The following is a 20,614-nucleotide window of genomic DNA, read 5'->3' as shown; positions in this document are numbered from 1 at the left end:
TTGAAAGTGATGAGCACTTTGTGCCATAATTGATTTTAACATTCCAGACGCTCAAGGAAGGCCAGACACTATGTTTTTGTTATTACCATCTTGACAAGCCCCCACGAAGGCACAAGGGAGCCGTTTGCCTGCAGATGTGGTGTCATGCCCCTTTAAATGGGTATACACTCCAATTCTATTTGAAGACTTGCCGTCTTATTTTACCCAGCAGCCCTCTACTCTCCCCTCCATACACTGCAGGACATTATGGAGGACTACGTACCCTCTGGTTGTCTCCCATTTGTAATTGCGAAGAGCTGGAAGTCTTCACTTGTCATTTGCCACTTAAGATGGCACTTTCCAACCTTATTTGCCAGGTATGCATTCTGTGTGGTTATAGGTCATTGACTTTTTCTCCTTTTTCAGCACAGCGGGGAATGATTATTCCTCCGTTAAGGGCTATTTTGGCCGGTTTATACGTGCACCGTATGGGCAGAACTGCCCTCTGGGTGTTCATTTGGATGGATCGCTTATCGCCACATCTCAGCAGCATGCTCAAAACCGCAGCGCACTAAAATGAGAGGCTCATATGTTGTGTGTCTGGGGGAAGTCACGCGTTAGGACAGCTCTTTTGTGGAAGCTGTGGATTTGATTGAGGTGAAGAGAGACCGTAAGGGTTTATTGTTGACCCCCAGTGAATGAGAAGCTGTTGGTCTCTTGAGGCCTGTGGGTCAGGGGGACAAACTGCAGGAGTAATGTGGGAAAGAGGGCAACAACAGAACGGCTGTTTGTCAGGGGATATTTTCTGCCGGGGTGAGCGAGAGAGAGCGAGAGAGAGAGACGTCTTGCAAAGCACCAGAGGTGAAATAATGAAAAAGTCTATTTAAATCAGCCTGTAGGACCTTGAAACATCTTCCTGCCGTGCCAGGTTGAGTGTTATTTGTTCTGAGCGTAAACATCCGTCCTGAGTGATGGCGTCTTGAAGAAACCCGCACCACTATGTCTGACTGATGACATCCCAGGGGGCTTATGTCATACTTCCAGATTCCCGTGGGCCTAGTCGGGGCAGACGGTGAATGCAACGTGATCCGGTAGGTCTCCGACTGAAGCGCAGCCGGAATACTCTGGACTATTTTTAGCTTCTCCTCCCATCAACTTGCTCCGCATGAGGAGACATCAATCTGAGCTGTTAACTGTTGCACAGACGGCTGATTCATTTCCTTTTTTTTTGGATTCAGATGCTGGCTCAAAACGGCCTGCTGGCAGTTGGCAGTTTTAAAAAGATTTTAATGTAAATGCAGTCCATATATTTGCCGTCAATAAAGCTTTTTATTGGGTTAAATATGATGTCACAATCCTCACTGACTTGTCTGTGCCCCCCTATAATCATTCCTGAAGAGACAGAGAAAGTGGCATGTCTCCCTCAGAGCATAAGTCTGGTTTCGTCTTTGCTTCAGTGGTTTCACTTCTCTCGTAACCGTGACAGGCTGCCAATGGTGAAAAATGCTCCAGATAGTCATCACCCCCCAAGGACTCTTCTCCTTTAACATGTTAGGCCTAAGGTCTTGGTTCAAGGTATGTTTGTCTGTGCGTATTATCCCAGCGTGAGACTTTTAACACATTTGTGGAGATGACTCAGCATAAACGTTCTCCTTTTTTTCTTTTTTTTTTTGGTATGAGTGCTTTATTTTGGCCAGCAACTTAATTATCACTTTGCTGTGTTTTAAAGAAAGGAATTCAGGCTTTGACTGCCTGGATCAGTGTCAAAGCCTGGCGATTAGAGGAACAAGGATGTTTATCAGCCCATCTGAAGAAGTGATCCATTGCAGGTCTTGCGTTTAACAACCATCAGATTGGCTCTCAGCAGCTGTCTTCAATTAAGGGGAAAATTGCAGATTCCCATGCGGCCAGTTCATGGCGCGGGTAACGCAGTCGTCAGCTGTGGGAACCAAATGCTCTCCGTTTGAGTGAAATGGCTGCTATTTCAAGGACAGGTGGTCAGCTTGGCATGAATGTTAGCCTGTAGGTAGTGTTTGCTTTAGGATTTGAAATCTGGCGGTACCCCCCCTCCCTAGAACAACAAGGATTTGGAATTGCCATATGTCAGCAAACAGGAGGTGAAAGGTAATGAGTTAGGATTGTTGAATTCTGTCCAGATGTGTTAATATTGTGGGTTACACTGCTAGACATTTTCACTCTCTCCACCCGTCTAGCTTTTGAGCCCATTGTTCCTATAGGCTTGCCTCTCATTGACCAGAGACGGATTAGTTTTGGTCTGGTCATAGAGTGGGGTTAGCTCATAAACTCATAGTAGTTGGGATTAACAGAGGATTGTTTTTTTTTTAGTTCGCTGTTCACTGAAACAAGTTCAGAGCCTGACCCTCGACATGAACACGACTCCTGCAGGCTTCGCAAACTAGCTCACCGCTTGAAAATCAATTGGTCAACGGCTGTTTGAGGAGGCTTCATTCTACTGTATTGTTGTTGCATTGACTGAGCATAAATCTGTGTATCTTACACCATTTGTGTGCTCTCAAATATAGATGTCAGTCAGATCCACGTTGAAGGCACGATGAACATGTCGGGTAGTCAGGGTCATTTTTTCACCAACTGTAAATATCATCAAACTGTAGAAATGAATGATGACTTATGAGTCCAAAGAAGAACCTGCATTCATTTTGTGGACACGATTTTCTTTGCGACGAACAAAATAATAATAATATTTCTATGGCTGCTGACTTTCTTGCCCAGTAAACGAGCTCTACTTGAGTCCAGGCTACAGCTGCAGGGACCCTACAGTGAAGCAGTGATCTTAATGTGTGGGTCCAGCTCTGTGACTTTCCTCCTTGCATTCCTGCACATCTTAATTGGCGAACCTCCTGGCAGTGGTCTTAGCTCGGCCTCGGCTTGCCCGGCTGTCGGCTCGGCACAGTGGCCGGCAAGCGCGCTATGAACAATTCCCATCCTAATCCCTGAAGAATTCTTGCTCCTCTGATCTAGCTGGCTGGAGAATGTAATGTTTAAAAGGCCGGAGGCTCACTAGGAATCACAGGGAGAGAAGTTCTCATGCGCAGTCTTTCATGTTCAGGAGCCAGAGAGGCAGTGATGTGAGAAACTGGCAGCACAGTGACTCTGAAGGGGGACACACCGCATCATTAACGGCACCGCAGCCTGGCATGAGGGATTAGAAAAATACTTGCCACCCGCGGGGTGAACCTGTACTCTCACCGGACCGTCGCATCGATGACGAGAGACTTGTTTTGATGCGACATGGATTTATTTGTAACACTTATGAAAACAAATGTATAAAAGCAAGTTTTTATGAAATGTACTTGTTTTTGTTGGGCTCCTCTGTTTGATTTTTCAGTAATTCTATGCAGCGGACATTCTGTAATTTGCAAAAGCGTTTGAAACCGCTCTACTGTATTTTAAAACAATCAATACAATTTAAACTATAAATATAAGAAAGCCAATTAGATTACAATCTGCACGAGACCTGAAGAAAAACACAAAAATGTTTAATAATCATCTTCTTATAGTGTTCAGTTTTACCCAGACAGACGTGATCACTGTAAAAGGTTTCCACTGTATGTGCAAGTCGCTAGCATGAGCCAACGCAGAGCAGGGCTCACTTGACACAAAAAAAAAAAACTCAGGAAGACTAACATAAAGTAAAGAAACATTACGGCGTTCTTCAATAAGAACCCACCAAGAAAGGAAAACATTGCCACGTGATGTACTGTACGCCCGGGCATGAAGTGCCTGAGTCCTGTTTGACCCTTCATGTTTTGTTTTGTCAGCTCCAGAGGCCTGAGTGCCATGCCAGAGGGGTCCCATTCTGCTCTCCACCAGGACCCAATGGGGGAAGGTAAGATCAATGCAATTACATTGAGTACGACCCATGCTCCTGTAATTGCCGCCCATGAATTGACCGGCCTTATAACATGGAGTTTTAATAAGTCTGGTTATTCCTAATGGCGTATCGAGTGTACTAACATAACAGCAGAGGTGAACAGAAGAAGAAGAAGAAAAAGCTGGAACTGGAGGAATAGAGGAAATGTAAGAGGCTTGAGCTGAGAGAGCAGTGAACTCCCCTCCTACAGTCCAGACTGGCAGAGAGGCTCTTTGTGTGGCGGTGGAGCTCGGCCAACCCCTTCATGCAGCTGAAACCCCCGAGCACTCGCACATCAACCCAGAATGTGTCAGAATCCCCGACAGCCAAGATGGTCGGTCGAGCCAGCGGTGCTGACCTTGTATGCTGGGGACCACTCGAGTTACATATTATGTTAGTGTTGATTATCTTCAGTCACAGAGCCACTGCATTGACACAGGGCCTCTTTGTATCTGGTTGCCTGCTCTGTCTCCCCCCCCCCCCCGAACGCCTCCGCTCTCTACTGAACACATTTTGCGCCGGGCCACTTTGGCTGAAGAATACCAGTGTGTCAATGGTTCCCTTTTTCCTCCTCGCCTGTCTCTTTGGTTGAGCTTTGGCCAGAGGAGGCTGTTGGCTGAGGGAGAGGTTTGCCGGCCTCGTGTGTCTCTATTTCCTCAAAAGGCCACTCTGCACCGACTGCACGTTCTCACAGCTCATTTTTGCGGCTCAGATATCCTGTAAGAAATCATTTTGGCATGACAGAACTCCAACCTGCAGTTTAAACATTTTCAGACCCCCCCCCCCCCCCTGCTGTGACTGGATGGATGGTAATTAAGGCGCAGGGCTGCTGGTAGTGCGCTATCTGTGTGAGGTGCTGAGTGGATGTGGTTAACAGGCAGGAGGAATGCACATGGTGAGAGGAAGCCTCCCTTTCTGGTCAAGGAAAACAATAAAAAGCTTGTGGTGTCTATCAAGCTCCAATTCCATCAAGCTTCAAAGAGTTTTGAAGTGAGAAGACGCTATGTTGATTCTTTTCACCACCACAATGCTTCATCGTGCATTCTTCTTTTTTTGTTATTCTGCACTTTGAATTCCCTTTTCCAGAAGAATTAGATGAACCTACCTCTCATATCTTCCACCTACGCCAAGCTAAGCTGCCATCTGTCAATATATCAGGTTAAAAAAAGTCTAGCCTGCCAATCCAATTACATCCAGGGGCATCAACAGACCTGAGGCAGCATGAGGCATCTCTTTCAGAGATAAGGGCTCCCTCTGACCTGCTTAACCCCAGACAGGAATGTAGCTGTGTGTGCAGAATGTACAGCTTTAAAGGGATTCTGGGGGACGGACGGATCATCTCCATTCACTGCAGCTTTTCCAGACTAGTGGGCATAGGGTTGTGGATATAGATGTATGATGGCAGGGATGGCTGCGTCTTTGAGTGGGCTGGTCAGTGGCGCTCCTGGACGGGAACTCTTTCTCTGCTTAATTGCCTGTAGCGTTAATCACAGACAGCCTCAGGTTAGCCAGCAGCAACTCCTGTTCAAGTCATGCACTGGCACTCACTGAAACTCCCGGTAGCCCCTTATCGTGTACGTCCACAACAACTTACTATAGTGTAACTTTATGCAAATCATTACGTAACATAGCTGCTATTGTTATGAGATTCTACATTCAATGCATTTAATTTCATTGTTTGGCTCAGGTTCCTCGTAACCCTAACAAAAGATTGTATTTCAATGTAGATTGTTATACAGCCTCCTACAATGGCATTCCTCCTATAGAGTTCTTCCGGTGGATTACCCACACATTAGTTACAGGCTCTCTGCTTTGGGTGTTGCTGTTAGATGGCCTCTTAGAAACTCGTTTGAATCAACACAATAAGTCTCCACAACACTTTCATTCAGTTGACGTTGCATAAGCAGGCGCACAGGAATCTTTTCAGTGACACTGCAGATATGACGCTGAACACAATAGTGGTTTCGTAATGTTAACTGCATGTTGTTGTCAAAGTTTTTTCATGTAAGTGCAGCTGTTTCTTGTCATTTATTATAGCGTAACAAAACCACATCCGTTTAATAATGCACGCAACAGACAAGGAAGTGAGAGCCAAAGCAAAGTTGATTTTGACTGCCGTGTACAGTAAGTGTTATTAAAGGTCTAACCACAGGAGAAACGGCATCACACCCTTAATTATGATGCATGTAGTAAACAGCTTGATGTGAATGAAATGAAGTGTCCCTGCCTGACCTTCTCCCCTCCACACTTCACACAGCCGTCCTGCCACCGGCCTGTGTGGACTCTGCAGAAAGGTGCAAATAAGACAGCAGTTTGGTTGTAGGCTGTCAAACTGGTGGTAAAGTTTACAATGGACTCGCACCTCAGGGCCCAGATGGTCTGTGTTGTCCAGAGGAAATGTAAGTTTTGAATGGAGCCAAAGCTGGCTGTGTGCTACTGCCTGAAGGGCTCTTAAAGGGGGGGGCTTGTTGATGGAGGAGTTTCCTAAGTGGATCATCACATGCCTATGCACTGAGGTCAGCTGGCACAGCTGGATCCTTTAAGATCCAGCATCCAGCGCCGGCGAGGTTTACAGGATTACATTTGAGCTTTTTGAGGACTTTTGGCCTTTTTGGTACTTGAAGAATGAAACATCCCGCGGCAACATGTCCCTCTTTAATGCTGGTGAAGATATTTTGTCCTTTCTCCCATCCTGTTTCATGTTAGTGTATGTTAAAAGGGGGAATCCACAAGCATGTAAAACATTTTTTAATGTTAGTATTCCGCTATAGTAACCTTTTGGTTGTCAGATGCAAGAGTACGTTTTTTACATAAGAATTTCAGGATTCTAAAAAATCGAACAAAAGCATCTTGATTTTTCACTTTGCTCTGTCAATGAGTGAATTTTGCGGACCACACAAAGCAGTTAGTTTCTCTTTTAAACAGCAGAATTCCCCTCAAGCTTCCCAGCATAACGCTTTGACCTTGACAGTCCGTCTGGAATGCAGGTTCAGTTTTGGTGTGTGTACTCAGCCTCTGTTGTCCACTGCGGTTTATTTGCCAACCTTCAGGCTAATTATTAACACAGCATTAAAAGCTCCTTGTGAGGCCCAAGGCAGGTGTAAATCAAACCATCCTGTACATATAAAGGACTGCTTTAAATGAAGTCACCTAAAGTCTTTCCTCCATCAAGGGATAAGAAACCAATCCAGGCCGTCGGTCTCGCTGTCTAATCGCCAGTCTTCTGACTCATGCTGTTTGATAATGGTCTGTGAAGACTCGGGGACTAATCCCCGGAGCCACCCCGTGTGCTCGGTCCTCCTGCCCTCCCGGGGGGGGGGGGGGCATTCACCGTTACCAGGTGGGGAGGAGTTTTTTCCCAAGGGGATCAGTGTAGGACGACCTCCCTGCATCCCAACAGCCACCGGGGGAGGAGTTGTGTGGAGGGGTGTTGAAGATGGCAGTTCAGAGTGGATTTTGAGGGGCGGAAGGGCTTTATACTGTAGATGTATTGCAAAACACGATGCCCTCTTTATCCACCGAGGGGAAACAGGGTCACACACATGTGCACTTGGCTCTGAAAGAGTGAGCAGATTAGCAGTCGCCTCAAGAGCCAGCTTGAAAGTTTTTTTTTTTTTACTTTACTTGTCAGCGAACATACAAATCAGCCAATTAGTAACAAAGAATTTCCACCTTGTTACACGGGCGGTCAAAGTTTTCCTTTACGGCCATAGCAATCTCCCCAAACTAGTTATTACTCTGTGACAGCCCTGTGCTCGAAAAACAAAAGTAACCATGTTCTGTTTTTTTTGTCTAGCAAGATCAGTGTGTGTTGCAACCAACTCATGAGACTTACATTGGTACCAGCACTTGTAAAAAAAACAAAAAAAACCACCTTTTATCCTAAGGGCAGTGAAGTACTGTATGAAGCTGCCAAGACAGGAAACAACGAATGCTCTTCCCAGATGAAATTTCCAATATTTGACAGTATTAACGACATTGATCATGGAGTTGCAGGTACAATCAAGTTTGGGTTTAGAGATATCTCAAGATGTGATTCGTTGTCCGCTGGGTTGAAATTCATCACCCTTTGATACATGAGTCAGAATGAATCAAGCAGGAGGGGCTGTGTAATGTATTACCAACAGAACAGGCAGGGGCTTGTTTTTCTTTTTCTCAGTGGGATGTTCTGTCCACAGAGCTTTCTTCCAGTTTTCTATGCTCAGAAAAAAAAGGCTTAACACTGATGCAACTATGACTGGCTTTTGTTATCTGCTAAAAGCTTTCCAGTGACGAGAGAGAGAGAGTGTGTTCCTGCTGCTTTAGGATAAGCTTTTGCATGCGGAACATAGATGTAGTCCGTGTTGTTCCTGTTTCTTTGCCCCTGATTTGGTTAGAAAACAAAAGGCCACAAGGCAGACACAACAGCACAGGAGGAACTTTAGCACAAACTCTGGGGTTTCAATATTTGACTCATCTGAAACAGTCATTAAGGTGTGTATTTCTCTTGAGACACCTTTTCTCTGACTGTGCAGTGCACACTCATCATTCATCAAATTCAAAGTACAGGAGTGGCAGGGATTGGAGAAGGTGACTTCGAAATCATCGAGGACACCTGGGGCTTTCAGGTTTGTTGCTTTGGTGGATGGATCTCAGCACCTTTAGGTATGCGATATATATACGTAGTTTTGCTCAGTGTAAATATTTTAAACATGTAGTTCAACTTGACATAATTGTTACTGTTGTTGTTACATTTTCCAGCGTGCGCCATCTTTTTTTAGACCGACATTGTTATTATTAACCTTGTTTGTCTCTAGTTTGTTTCCTAATAACGTAAGTCAAGTAGACATGGTGTTATGCAATGTCCTGTACACAAAGATGTATTTACTGTCATCCTGTCGTGAGTGCTAAACAGAAGCTAGTAGCCAGGTACGTGGACGGGGCAGTTTTAGACTTTGGAGGAAAGAAAACCATCGCTTGTCCTGGGTAGAATTTGCGTAGAGGCTGGTTTGCATGAACTGATGAAATTTGAATCACATCATCATCATCATCACAGGGTTCTGCAACAAAACACAATGTCATAGCTGTATGCCGTGGGTTATCATGTTCTCAGAGAAGGTGGCAATACTTTACCTGGAAAATGTGTTGCTCTGATATGATCATGTCAGTGGAGGCTGCTTTTTAAACAAGTCTGCCCTTACTCAAGCATGCTGAGACGCTTTTTTACGCCAGCCAGAGAATCTTCTTCATAAAGGAATGCTTTGTGCCCCATAAACCAAGAACGTCAGACAGATACAGATCATCTGTTAATTACCAGGTGCTGGGCTATTTCTTTTCAATGTTTCTATTCACCTTCTGCACCACCTTATTAGGTATTGCATGTCATTCGTATAGCCATGATGTCAGAGTCTATGAACTGTCTGCTTTGTGAACTGCATGATAAAGCTCAGTCTGAACTGGAAACAAGTGTAGGCTTTGCATTATTAGTGCGAGACTGATTAGTCATAGAGCCCCTCGGTGAGTGAATGTCCCGTCTGCTTTCAGCGATGAAACAGAAGCATTCTCCCCAAATCACCTGTCATCCCTGACGCCCATCTCTTTATCAGCCCCTCAAACTCACTCGTTTTATCATCAAGTAAAGGGTCCCGGACGGGTAAGCTGTTTTGTTTGACTCTTTCTGAACATAAACGACGACGTTAACTTATCACGGTTATTTGGCACTGCATTAAAATGAGCTGCTGTTTTGGATTCAGGGAAGCAACAAAAGAGACAGAAAGGTCAATGCTTGTAGCATCAACACAACTTTTGTCTGGTAACCTTGGCTTAACGGCGGAAAACTAGAATTCAAAGAGTTACTATGAGGGGTGTGGGAGTTCTTTTTATCTGGAATTCCAGACATTTTTCTCAGCAACATTAGTAATCTGTTCACACACACACACACACACACACACACAAGCAGCTGGCGTCATGTAATCCATTCGTTGGCAGTCTTGCTTGTGACTTTGTTGACACTAAATGGAGAAACCGCTGTGAGTTATTGAGGTTTAGATGCTGCCTGAAATGTAGTCCACATACGATACTGTCTCTCTCGCCTTGACTTGGTTCATGGTTATGTCTGAGTTAACAACTGTATTATTGATGCAGCGCTGAAACAAAGGAGAGTGTTGTGTTTTGTTGGGGGGGGGGGTGTTCTTTGTGAAATTGTGACGTGTACCGGTATATGTAAAAACCTATGGCTTGACTGTAATGGAAATGTTGTGCTGGACTATATACTGAACTATGCAACCGTGATGTGTCGGTTACAATTCAACAGGTCTGTCCACAGAGCTGTTGAGAAGGAAGTGGGAGGGATGTGTTTTATAAAATAGATACAAATACGCGGCTTACAAATTACACTTCAAAATGTTTTAAACTATGTAGATATGAAGCAATCATTCCCTCGCTTGAAGTTTTTATTCAGTAAATTAATTCTGAAGCACTGACCGTCTTCACGGCTGAATCTCACTTTTACTTGCACGTTTTAGCGGCTGTTGTTGCTTTGATCGGTCTGCTATATTGTGCATTTTCCAAATGTTCTCAAGTGTTTCGACAATAGTTTTCACTTACATGTTCAGTAACAGTTAAGACTACGGTAATTCAACACCTCTTAACCAATTGGCTATCAGTCCGACGACAGATAAGCAAGGGGCTACATTTCTGGGGTTCCAGGTTTGCCAGCCGATATCTGGGCCAAGTTTGTGTTTCCTTGAGATGCGAGACTGGAGTTGGAGTTGAGAGACGTGACAAGTAGCCGGTTTATTGGCTATTTTTAAAAGAAAAAGCGAAATCACCGTCAGACGATAGCCGGTGTGTTGCGCCTCTTTTGCTCTGTACACGGACCATTTAGCATGCATTTAACCAAAGCCTGCTTAAACTTGATTAGTTAATACTACACTGACTTCAAACGGAAACAAGAACTCTTCCAATACCAACATCTCGTCCCGTTGCCCACAGAGTCTGAATGCACAATCTATTTATAGATAGTAATTTAACGCTGACAGGCAAATTGTAAAAACATGTATATTTGTGTGCAGATGTTATATTTGAGCCAGTTAAGTAGAAACCAGATGGTTTGAACTAGTCCGTGCTGCTCACTGCCCCTTGTACGGTGGTTACTTTTTATAGACCTTTCGCTGCAGTTATTGCCAAAACGTCTTTGGCATTTGGGCTTTGAAGGACAAAGTCCAAGAACCATTTTTCCTACCAATAAAGTTAATGCGAACAAATGTGGTCTTAAAGCAGCCAGAGAGCTGTGCTTATCTTTGATCAGTCTCAGTCGCTGCGGGGGGGAAATGTGGCAATACATTTAATTTATTATGTATTGTGCATTCATTTTCCAGATGTTAAGCATCAAGGCAATGGCTTAAACACTGCAAATGCATCAACACTTGGACAGCCAAAACATACAAACAAACCACCACACAGCTGACACATTGAAATGCAAACTATATACACAGATTCAAATATAAGATGCTGGTAACAAATAATGTGTAAAAACAGCCGAATCATGCTTTTTTTCGGTGAAAACGTGTATACATGTTTTTAAAATGCTACATTTTATACTGGATATTTAACAGTCCCCCACATCTGACAACAGGGCGGCACATTGTGGTTACAGATCATTCGGAGATTAGTAATAAATTACATTACATTACAGTCATTTAGCAGACGCTCCAAAGCGACTCACAATTCAGATTCTGTCACATTCATACACCGTAAGCACAACTAGGGGAGCAATTTTTGGGGTTAAGTGTCTTGCTCAAGGACACATCGACATGCAGACTAGCAGAGCCGGGGATCGAACCACCGATCCTCTTATTGAAGGAGTCAAGTGTGTGCTCGAGTCTTAAGATAAGTCAGCTGGTCTACACTACCACTGCAGGAGATGTATTTTTTGAATCTGAGCAGTTATATAATAACTATAAGAGTGGCGACGGCAGACACATGTTGTTGATTTGTGCTGTTCATTCCCCTCCCTTTAACTTGGCTCTGACTGCAGTTTGCAGCACAGCAGCTTTATGATAGGGGGATATTTGCTGGGAGGAGGAAGTGAGTTTTGCATGCCAGACGCAGCAAAAGCTCGAAACCAAATGTACAGACAGAAGCGACAAAGGAAGTAGATGCCTCGATGTAATTTGTAGTGGCGTAGTGAGTGGAATAGCTCACCACTTCACTCCCTTTACACCATCAACCCTGTCATTTGTCACAGTGCGTAAACAGAGTTTGTCTTTCGCGGTCAGCTCCCAGTGAGGTTGTGCATGGGAACTGTGCTGTTGGGACGACTCGGCGTGGATTGTGGAGCAAGTTGTTCAGGGGGACGAGACTCTCATGAGCTCAGCACTGACTCATGGAAAGTTTGAGGATGCCAGAAGGTGCGTGCGTCTGAATGAACTGAAAGGCTTTTTGATTCCTCTTGTGAAGCCCATCATCCAGCTGCATATTGCGGTTTTTTTCAAGACTTCATAAATCACAAACTTCGGGCACTTCTCATGTGAAATACTTCTCTTGTTTGATATTCTTAATTCCAGGGAGACATGTAAAATACTGTATATTCTCTATAACGCTGTACATTACATGTAAGATGCATCAATTGAGTACGCTTGTTTATCGTGAATCATTTAGGTTGCAGATTGACGAAATACCTTCACCATCATGTTTTTATTATCAGCTGTGGGCGGCTGACCAATGATGCTCTAACGATGAACATATTTATGTTACAACTTGTCAACACTGGTGAAAGAGAGTGTATTTCAGGCTACATCTGTTGGCTATCAAAACCAAATTATGCCCTTTATCCCCACCAGGCAATATCATTTCATGTTTTTCACAATGGTGGTTTGTTCCTCGTAAATTTCCATAGGCTGAAGCTGAAAGTACGCGACGAAGCTTAATTTCTTTAGCTTGGCAAAATGGTTTTGACCCCATTGCCCCGCGAATATTTAAGGAAATGGAGCTCTCCGCACAGTGGCTTCTCAGTGCTCCATTCTCACACCACCATGACTTCATATATTTAGGAAACAGTTGTGAGGGAAAATTCCCCCATATGTCCAGGAAGGATGTGAAACTGAATATGGATTCCATGTCTCTTACATTCAAACGTAGTTCAATAAAGACATACAAACAAAGCTGCTGGTCCCATTCCTCGTATTTGTTTTTTTCTCTCTTCCCATCAGTTTCCCCCCTCTCTCTGTTTTTCCACGGTTCAGCCTTCAGCAGTCAGGAGAACAAGAGGAAATGGCTGGGTTTTCCATAGAACAGGCAGTGTTTGAATTAGGCCATGTCAGTAATGATTTGAGCGAGGCGTTTTACTGTAAACCGCTCATCTGTGTCTCAGTCTGGGAGTAAAAACACAGAGCTCTGAGCTGTCTGTTATTGATTTGTGAATGGTCGTCTGTTCAAAGTCGCAGTTCCATGTATCTGAAGTTGTCCCCAGACAGTGTTTTAATGCAGCCGTTATTTATCCACTTGGTGAGAGAAGTGATCACTAAAAAGGGTTTGAGAGTGCACCTGGTTTATAACAGCGTTACATGACTTAATGTCAACAGCAGATCATTGAATCCCTAGCACACTGTGAAACCCTGATAGTATTTCAGAATACATACATTTTTAGATGCCCGGGTACGGGGTGGGTGCCAGGTACGCAAAAAAAGTAACTATGATTAATTAGATTGTTGCAAAAGAGCAGGCTTAGTGAGTTTTCCTCAAAATAGTATAAAACCGAAATGTGTTTTTGAAATATGAACCTTCTCAAATCCTGACACCTACCCTCTGTCTCTCTCACCTGTCCCAGAATCTCCTCAGTTGTCCTCGCCCCTCTCCACCAGTGAACAGGACCGGGCAAACAATGACTTGGGCCCAGACTACAGCCGGCTATGTGTGGAGCTACCGGACGGAGAAGGTGACCGTCCGGTGAGCCTGGTGTCCACCCTTTCCTCTGGTTCATCCCGTGATAGTCGCAGCCTCTTTGGAAGCACCGCAGCCCTTCCTTCCTCCACCACCCCACCCATACAGAGCGAGGAGGACATAGACCTTGAGCTGAGCCCAGCCGAAAGCACTGGAGATCGGCCAGCGGACCAGAGTCCCACCCTCACGTGCTCCAGGGGCCGCTGGCTGGAACGGCGGGCGATCAGCAACCAGTGGAACAACAACGCCACCTCCTACAGGAAGGCAAGTGGCGGAATACCTCACATCCACGCCTCGCCTGTCGTCACGCACGCCATGGCGCCCAACCCAAAGCTGACCTATTTGGACCGTGTTGTCATGGAGATCATTGAGACGGAGCGCATGTACGTCAGGGACCTGCGCAGCATCGTGGAGGTGAGTGGACGTCAACGCTGTGCTGACTTTACCGAAATTGAATATTCTGCTACAGTTGGTGTTTTTTTTTTCCCAACTTTCAGCCAAGTATTCACTGTGAGCCGACCATTTGAGAGAGTAAATCATCAATACTCTGTGTGTTTAAAGCGCATGTGTGACTTGGATTAATGTGCAGCTATGACTTCATGTCTGCAGCACTCTTTGGAAGGTGATTTACTGAATTTGTCCAGGGGGAGCCAAAATAGGGGGAATCTGACTCGGCTGCCGTTGAGAACAAAGAATACCTGCTGTGTTCCAATTTAAGCAGCTGTTTGTGGCCGCAAATGAGTAAAACATCCGCGAGATGTTTCTTTCCTTTTCATCACAAGGATTCATTGTGAATTCCTGCTTTCTAAACAAATCCGTTTGTTGACCAAAATGCATGCCTCACATCTGGCAATTGTGTGCTCTGTTTATAGATTTCTAGTTCGTCGAGATGAAGCCTGTGGAGCAGTTCATGAATCTGGTCACAGCGTTGTATACAAACCATTCTGTATATTTACAGTGCAGTGAAAGTTTACTGCCTGTAGCCCGGGATCGTGGACTCATATCTGGAGTTCAAACACTCAGTGAAAACTGGGACACAGTGCAGGTCTTTCATGACAGAACTCATAGGCTTTGTGCTCTCAGCCAAATATACCAGAAACCTCATCTCAGAGATTTGAAGGATGAAAAAATGAGCCAGGGATGATTTTACCACCCAACAGATCACTTAAATCTGATCACATTTTCTACTTTTTGTAGTCTGGAAACAACTTCCAGACCAAGAGATCTCTCTGGTCCTCAATCTTTCCTGAGTCCTGCATAGAAACAGGAGCCCTCTCCTGTCAAACAACCTCCACAGAATTTATGGGAATGTCTTTAACATGCGAGGCATTTCTGAGACTGACTGTAAACCAGCAAGCACATCTCCTCACCTTGTCTCAGACTGTGCTGGTGTCTGGCAGTTGCTGTGGGAGGGAGTGCTGCTCGAGTAAGGACTCGCTCCTGACAAACACTTCCAGGACTTCTAACTATTTCAGTTAAATGGGAGCAGCAGTCCGTCAAAGCAGCCTGCTCTGGCTCCGGTCACGCAGCTCCGGCCTAGCCTGAGCTCTCAGGCCCTCCCAGCCAACACAAACACCCTCCATCTTTGCACCAACTGGAGAAATAACACAGATGAAATGATCATTAGCTTTTATGTATTCTACAGTGTGGGAACACAGTCTCGTACAGATGTGTCCTTTATCCTTTTAAGATAACAGCATGGCTTCCATCAAACTGATTGCATGTTAGCTCATTTTAATTTCACACCGGGCCTTGAATCTGACTGACGTGTGAAACTCCTCATGTTGGCATTGTTTCTTCAGCAAACCAATTCAAAGCTTACACGTGATATTGACACTGAACTCCCGAGCAGCTGTTGGAGCTGTGTCCACTCTGCCTTTAGACCTTGCTCTCAAATCTCACTCTCAACTGTCCATGAGAACAGCCGTTTGACCCAGTTGGTCACATGTCTAAATACAACCCCAACACCTGAACGCACAGAATAATCATGCTCAACATTGTTGAAACAAGAATGTGGTCAGTGATTATGGGATTCAGAAAGACCTTGTCTAACATATGAGTAATATTATTCTTTACTGAATAGGATTTTTGATTTAACCCATGACAGTATTAAAAGGACAAAACAGCCCTTCTTGTTCTTTTTATAAACGGCTTTCTATATTGGGTTTTGATTGAACATAAAATTGCGCAATCAGAGCATTTATTAAAAGCAACTCTTCTTATTCTTCATTAAAGCACCGCTAGTAGCACTGCAAACTAGCGTCTACATACATGGCACGAAATCTCTCACACTATACTAAAGGTCACATGTCTGTATTAACTCCGGGGGCGAGTTTTCCATAGGAGACTATGAGACGCCCTGCTGACTGCAAGTCAGCATTGCTGTCACTGCACTGGAATTCTCCATCCATGATCGGCTGCAGTTCATTCACTACTGTGATGTGATGACTCTACTCTTAATCTGGTGTGTGTGTGTGTGTGTGTGTTTGCACCACACTGTCTGGGAGGCTGGGTGTGTGTACAAGCTGTTTACTGGTATGCTCTAGAAGTAGTCTCTGCATGTGTGCGCGTTTGTCTCTCGTCCTCTTACTCCTCCACTTGTTTGGAGTTGTTTGTATGCCACTTGAGTGTGTAATTGACCAAGAGGCAAGATAATCATCCAGATGTTGGCATGTTTGGCGACTGTTTTTAGATAATTCTTATCTACCTCGGAGTACTCCTGGGGTCCAGGAGAATTTGAAACTGGGAAGGGGAACAGGCTGTGCTGATGTTTATGGTTCAGGTATCCAGACACACTGACTTCTGGTCAGTGGAACAAATCCTTAAAAGGATTCTTTCAAGATCACATCAGTTGTATGTGAATTACTGTGATCCTGCTTTTTAAAGACAGAAAAGCCTTGAAATTGTAATGTAACACATCTAGATGGTGTGTCAAACACTGCAGCCCAACAACATCTGCGGCAATCAGTTGGTCAAACCAAATGTCATAAAAGGTTCAGAGAGGATATAACAGGAACACAAGGAGAAAATAGCTTTTTCTACATAAATGCTCCCTCTATTGGGAAGAATTTGTAAGTGCCTGTGTGACGCTTGACTTGATATGTCACCAAATACTGACCTTTTTCCATCACATTCCATCTTTCATGTATAACTCCGTCTCTACTGTTTTTCCAGGACTACTTGGCTCACATTATCGATATGAGTAACCTTCCCATTCAGCCAGAGCAAGTGTGCGGTCTGTTTGGAAACATAGAGGACATCTATGAGTTCAACAGGTAAGTCACAAACAAAAAGTATAATCACCATACAATTTTTTTTATGCTGAAATTTATCTTACTAAAAACGGTCACAACAATCAAAAGTATGGGATCATCTTTCAAATTGAGGAGTGTTTTCATATACTTTCATATCTACGTGATATGATGAATGTAAGCTTTTGTTTCACATTTCTCTCCCTGACACAAAAGGGATGCAATGAGAAACAAAGGAGCGACACACTGACTCTACACTAAACACACTTTTCAGAACTCCAGGGAATTGGTGGTGCTGCTAGCTTCACATTTATGTCAGCGAGTACTTATTGCTGACCGCACTGCTTGCCAAAACACACATTAACATTCCTCTCTCTTCTCACATCGAGGAGCCTCCCCCGGTAAGGCCAAGGCTATTGTAACGCTCTGGGCCACAAATGGGGATGATTTGATTCTTATTACTCTCTGATGGAATTCCAACCAGCTGTACAAAACAGATTCTGACAGGTTTTTTAGATCCAAAGGTTCCATGTGTTGCCATTTTCTGGGGATACGGCTTTTCTTCTTGTCACATTGCACTGGAGGGCCTTGTTTTCTTTAATTCAATTCAATTCAATTCAATTTATTTTTGTATAGCCCAAAATCACAAATTACGAATTTGCTTCAGAGGGCTTTACAATATGTACACGTTTGACATCTTCTTGTCCCTGGACCCTCACATCGGAACAGGAAACCTGTTCCTCTTCTACGCCACCCCTCTTTACCATAGACCCCTCTTTACCATAGAACCCTCTTTACCATAGAACCCTCTTTACCATAAACTCCTCTTTACCATAGACCCCTCTTTACCATAGAACCCTCTTTACCATAGACTCCTCTTTACCATAGACTCCTCTTTACCATAGACTCCTCTTTACCATAGACCCCTCTTTACCATAGACTCCTCTTTACCATAGACCCCTCTTTACCATAGACCCCTCTTTACCATAGACCCCTCTTTACCATAGAACCCTCTTTACCATAGACTCCTCTTTACCATAGACCCCTCTTTACCATAGAACCCTCTTTACCATAGACTCCTCTTTACCATAGACTCCTCTTTACCATAGACCCCTCTTTACCATAGACTCCTCTTTACCATAGACCCCTCTTTACCATAGACCCCTCTTTACCATAGACCCCTCTTTACCATAGACTCCTCTTTACCATAGACCCCTCTTTACCATATAACCCTCTTTACCATAGACTCCTCTTTACCATAGACTCCTCTTTACCATAGACCCCTCTTTACCATAGACCCCTCTTTACCATAGACCCCTCTTTACCATAGACCCCTCTTTACCATAGACCCCTCTTTACCATAGAACCCTCTTTACCATAGACTCCTCTTTACCATAGACCCCTCTTTACCATAGAACCCTCTTTACCATAGACTCCTCTTTACCATAGACTCCTCTTTACCATAGACCCCTCTTTACCATAGACTCCTCTTTACCATAGACCCCTCTTTACCATAGACCCCTCTTTACCATAGACCCCTCTTTACCATAGACTCCTCTTTACCATAGACCCCTCTTTACCATAGACTCCTCTTTACCATAGACCCGTCTTTACCATAGACTCCTCTTTACCATAGACCCCTCTTTACCATAGACCCCTCTTTACCATAGACCCCTCTTTACCATAGACCCCTCTTTACCATAGACCCCTCTTTACCGAAGACCCCTCTTTACCATAGACTCATCTTTACCATAGACCCCTCTTTACCATAGACTCCTCTTTACCATAGACCCCTCTTTACCATAGACCCCTCTTTACCATAGACCCCTCTTTACCATAGACTCATCTTAACCGAAGACTCCTCTTTACCATAGACTCCTCTTTACCATAGACCCCTCTTTACCATAGACCCCTCTTTACCATAGACCCCTCTTTACCATAGACTCCTCTTTACCATAGACCCCTCTTTACCATATAACCCTCTTTACCATAGACTCCTCTTTACCATAGACCCCTCTTTACCATAGACTCCTCTTTACCATTGACCCCTCTTTACCATAGAACCCTCTTTACCATTGACCCCTCTTTACCATTGACCCCTCTTTACCATTGACCCCTCTTTACCATAGACTCATCTTTACCATAGACCCTCTTTACCATAGAACCATTTTAATCTATTTTAGGGGGGACATGGTATCTATAGTGGGAGATACCAGGTCAACAGTATATGCCACATAGAAGAGGTATACGTAATTTGAAAGACGGGATTATTTAGAGATGCATCTCAACAGTGCATTGTGTGTCAAGTTGTTCTAGTCATGAATCTGTAATAAACATTGGGTTTTGGTTATGGCACCTGTTCAAATGTTGAAATTATTGAGTGTATAAGGGCTTAGAATGGTATGTTGGAAATATATGATAAATATCTCATGCTCTATTATGTATCATAAATCGTTGCAGCATTGATTGGGTTGATAACATTTGTTTCACAGCTTTGGTGTTAAATTAAACCATTTTTTACCATTTCATGAATTGTTGAAAATAGTCTAAAATCCCTCCAAAATACCACATGAAGACAACAAGAGCTTGAGGAACACAATAGAAAAATCTAAAATGGGATTTGTTATCAACTGTTGACATTTCTATCTTGGTATGTCATTATCTTACAATTGACGAGAACATTAATTGATTAACTGATAAACGACTTTTCTTTTATTCAGGGCTTTGTGTTCTTTGTTACACTGAACCCTCTTCCATCCTTAAATATTGACAAAGTAATCATGTGGTATGAACAAATATTGATAATGTGTTCAAAAGAAATCTTAACACCAAGATGTTCTCCTTGTACCAACATGTTGACACATTTGCTTGTAGTCAGTTTTGTAATCGTCTTTGATCCAAGTTATGGAATGCTGTGTGATGAATTGTGTTTGAATGTCATAATTTCGTGTGTTATGTTAACGGAGCAGCTTTCGTGCAGAGCACTTGTGATGTTTAGGGGTTTTTTTTCCACAGTGACAATCCCTTCATGTATCCTCCTTTAGTGATGCTGAGGTCCCACCGTGTAAAGCATTAAAATACCGTACAACTCTCATGTTTTGGTTTCCCAAGCTCTAAATAAAGCTTATTTTTGATGGGACTGTGGGCATGGAGAATTCCAAGTCAAGAATTTCACGCTCAATCTGACCATGCAACAGAGTTCATGTTTAACAGTGTATGCCGCCATCTCGTGGCGATTCTTCACAACTTCAAATCTAAAAAAGTATTGCTCTGGATTTACTTTGCCACTCATCCTCACTCCTTCCTTTGGGGTTACTTCTGTTTTTGTTTTTTTTCCTTCCTAGAAAAGAAATTACTGAGCAAGTCCATGAACTCTCAACTTTCTCTGTTGTGTTCTGCATTTCAGTGAACTGCTGCAGTCCTTAGACATGTGTGAGAATGACCCTGTGGCCATTGCTCGATGCTTTGTAGATAAGGTGAGAGGAACCATCTTGCTCATGCTGATTTACAGTGACATCAGTTCTCACATAAATAAACACTAGTGATGAGTTTGTCCGACTTTTGTTTCCTC

At 43.7% G+C, this 20,614-nt stretch overlaps 1 protein-coding gene across 1 annotated transcript in view; it reads left to right on the top strand.

Moving 5' to 3' along the window:
* The first annotated feature begins 245 nt into the window (after nucleotides 1-245).
* The window catches only part of LOC306790061 (pleckstrin homology domain-containing family G member 3-like), a 29,075-nt gene continuing 8,706 nt past the window's right edge, over nucleotides 246-20,614 (top strand). The window contains exons 1-5 of the mRNA XM_079286160.1: nucleotides 246-356; nucleotides 3,780-3,847; nucleotides 13,680-14,206; nucleotides 16,967-17,067; nucleotides 20,450-20,519. Of these exons, the coding sequence (XP_079142286.1) occupies nucleotides 247-356; nucleotides 3,780-3,847; nucleotides 13,680-14,206; nucleotides 16,967-17,067; nucleotides 20,450-20,519 (876 nt within the window). The 5' untranslated portion in view covers nucleotide 246. The remainder of the gene's footprint in view (nucleotides 357-3,779; nucleotides 3,848-13,679; nucleotides 14,207-16,966; nucleotides 17,068-20,449; nucleotides 20,520-20,614) is intronic.

Source organism: Melanostigma gelatinosum (genome assembly GCF_949748355.1).
Source record: "Melanostigma gelatinosum genome assembly, chromosome: 16".
Classification (NCBI taxonomy): domain Eukaryota; kingdom Metazoa; phylum Chordata; class Actinopteri; order Perciformes; family Zoarcidae; genus Melanostigma; species Melanostigma gelatinosum.
Note: the sequence above shows the minus strand (reverse complement) of the source record. Positions and strands in the feature narration are given on the sequence as shown.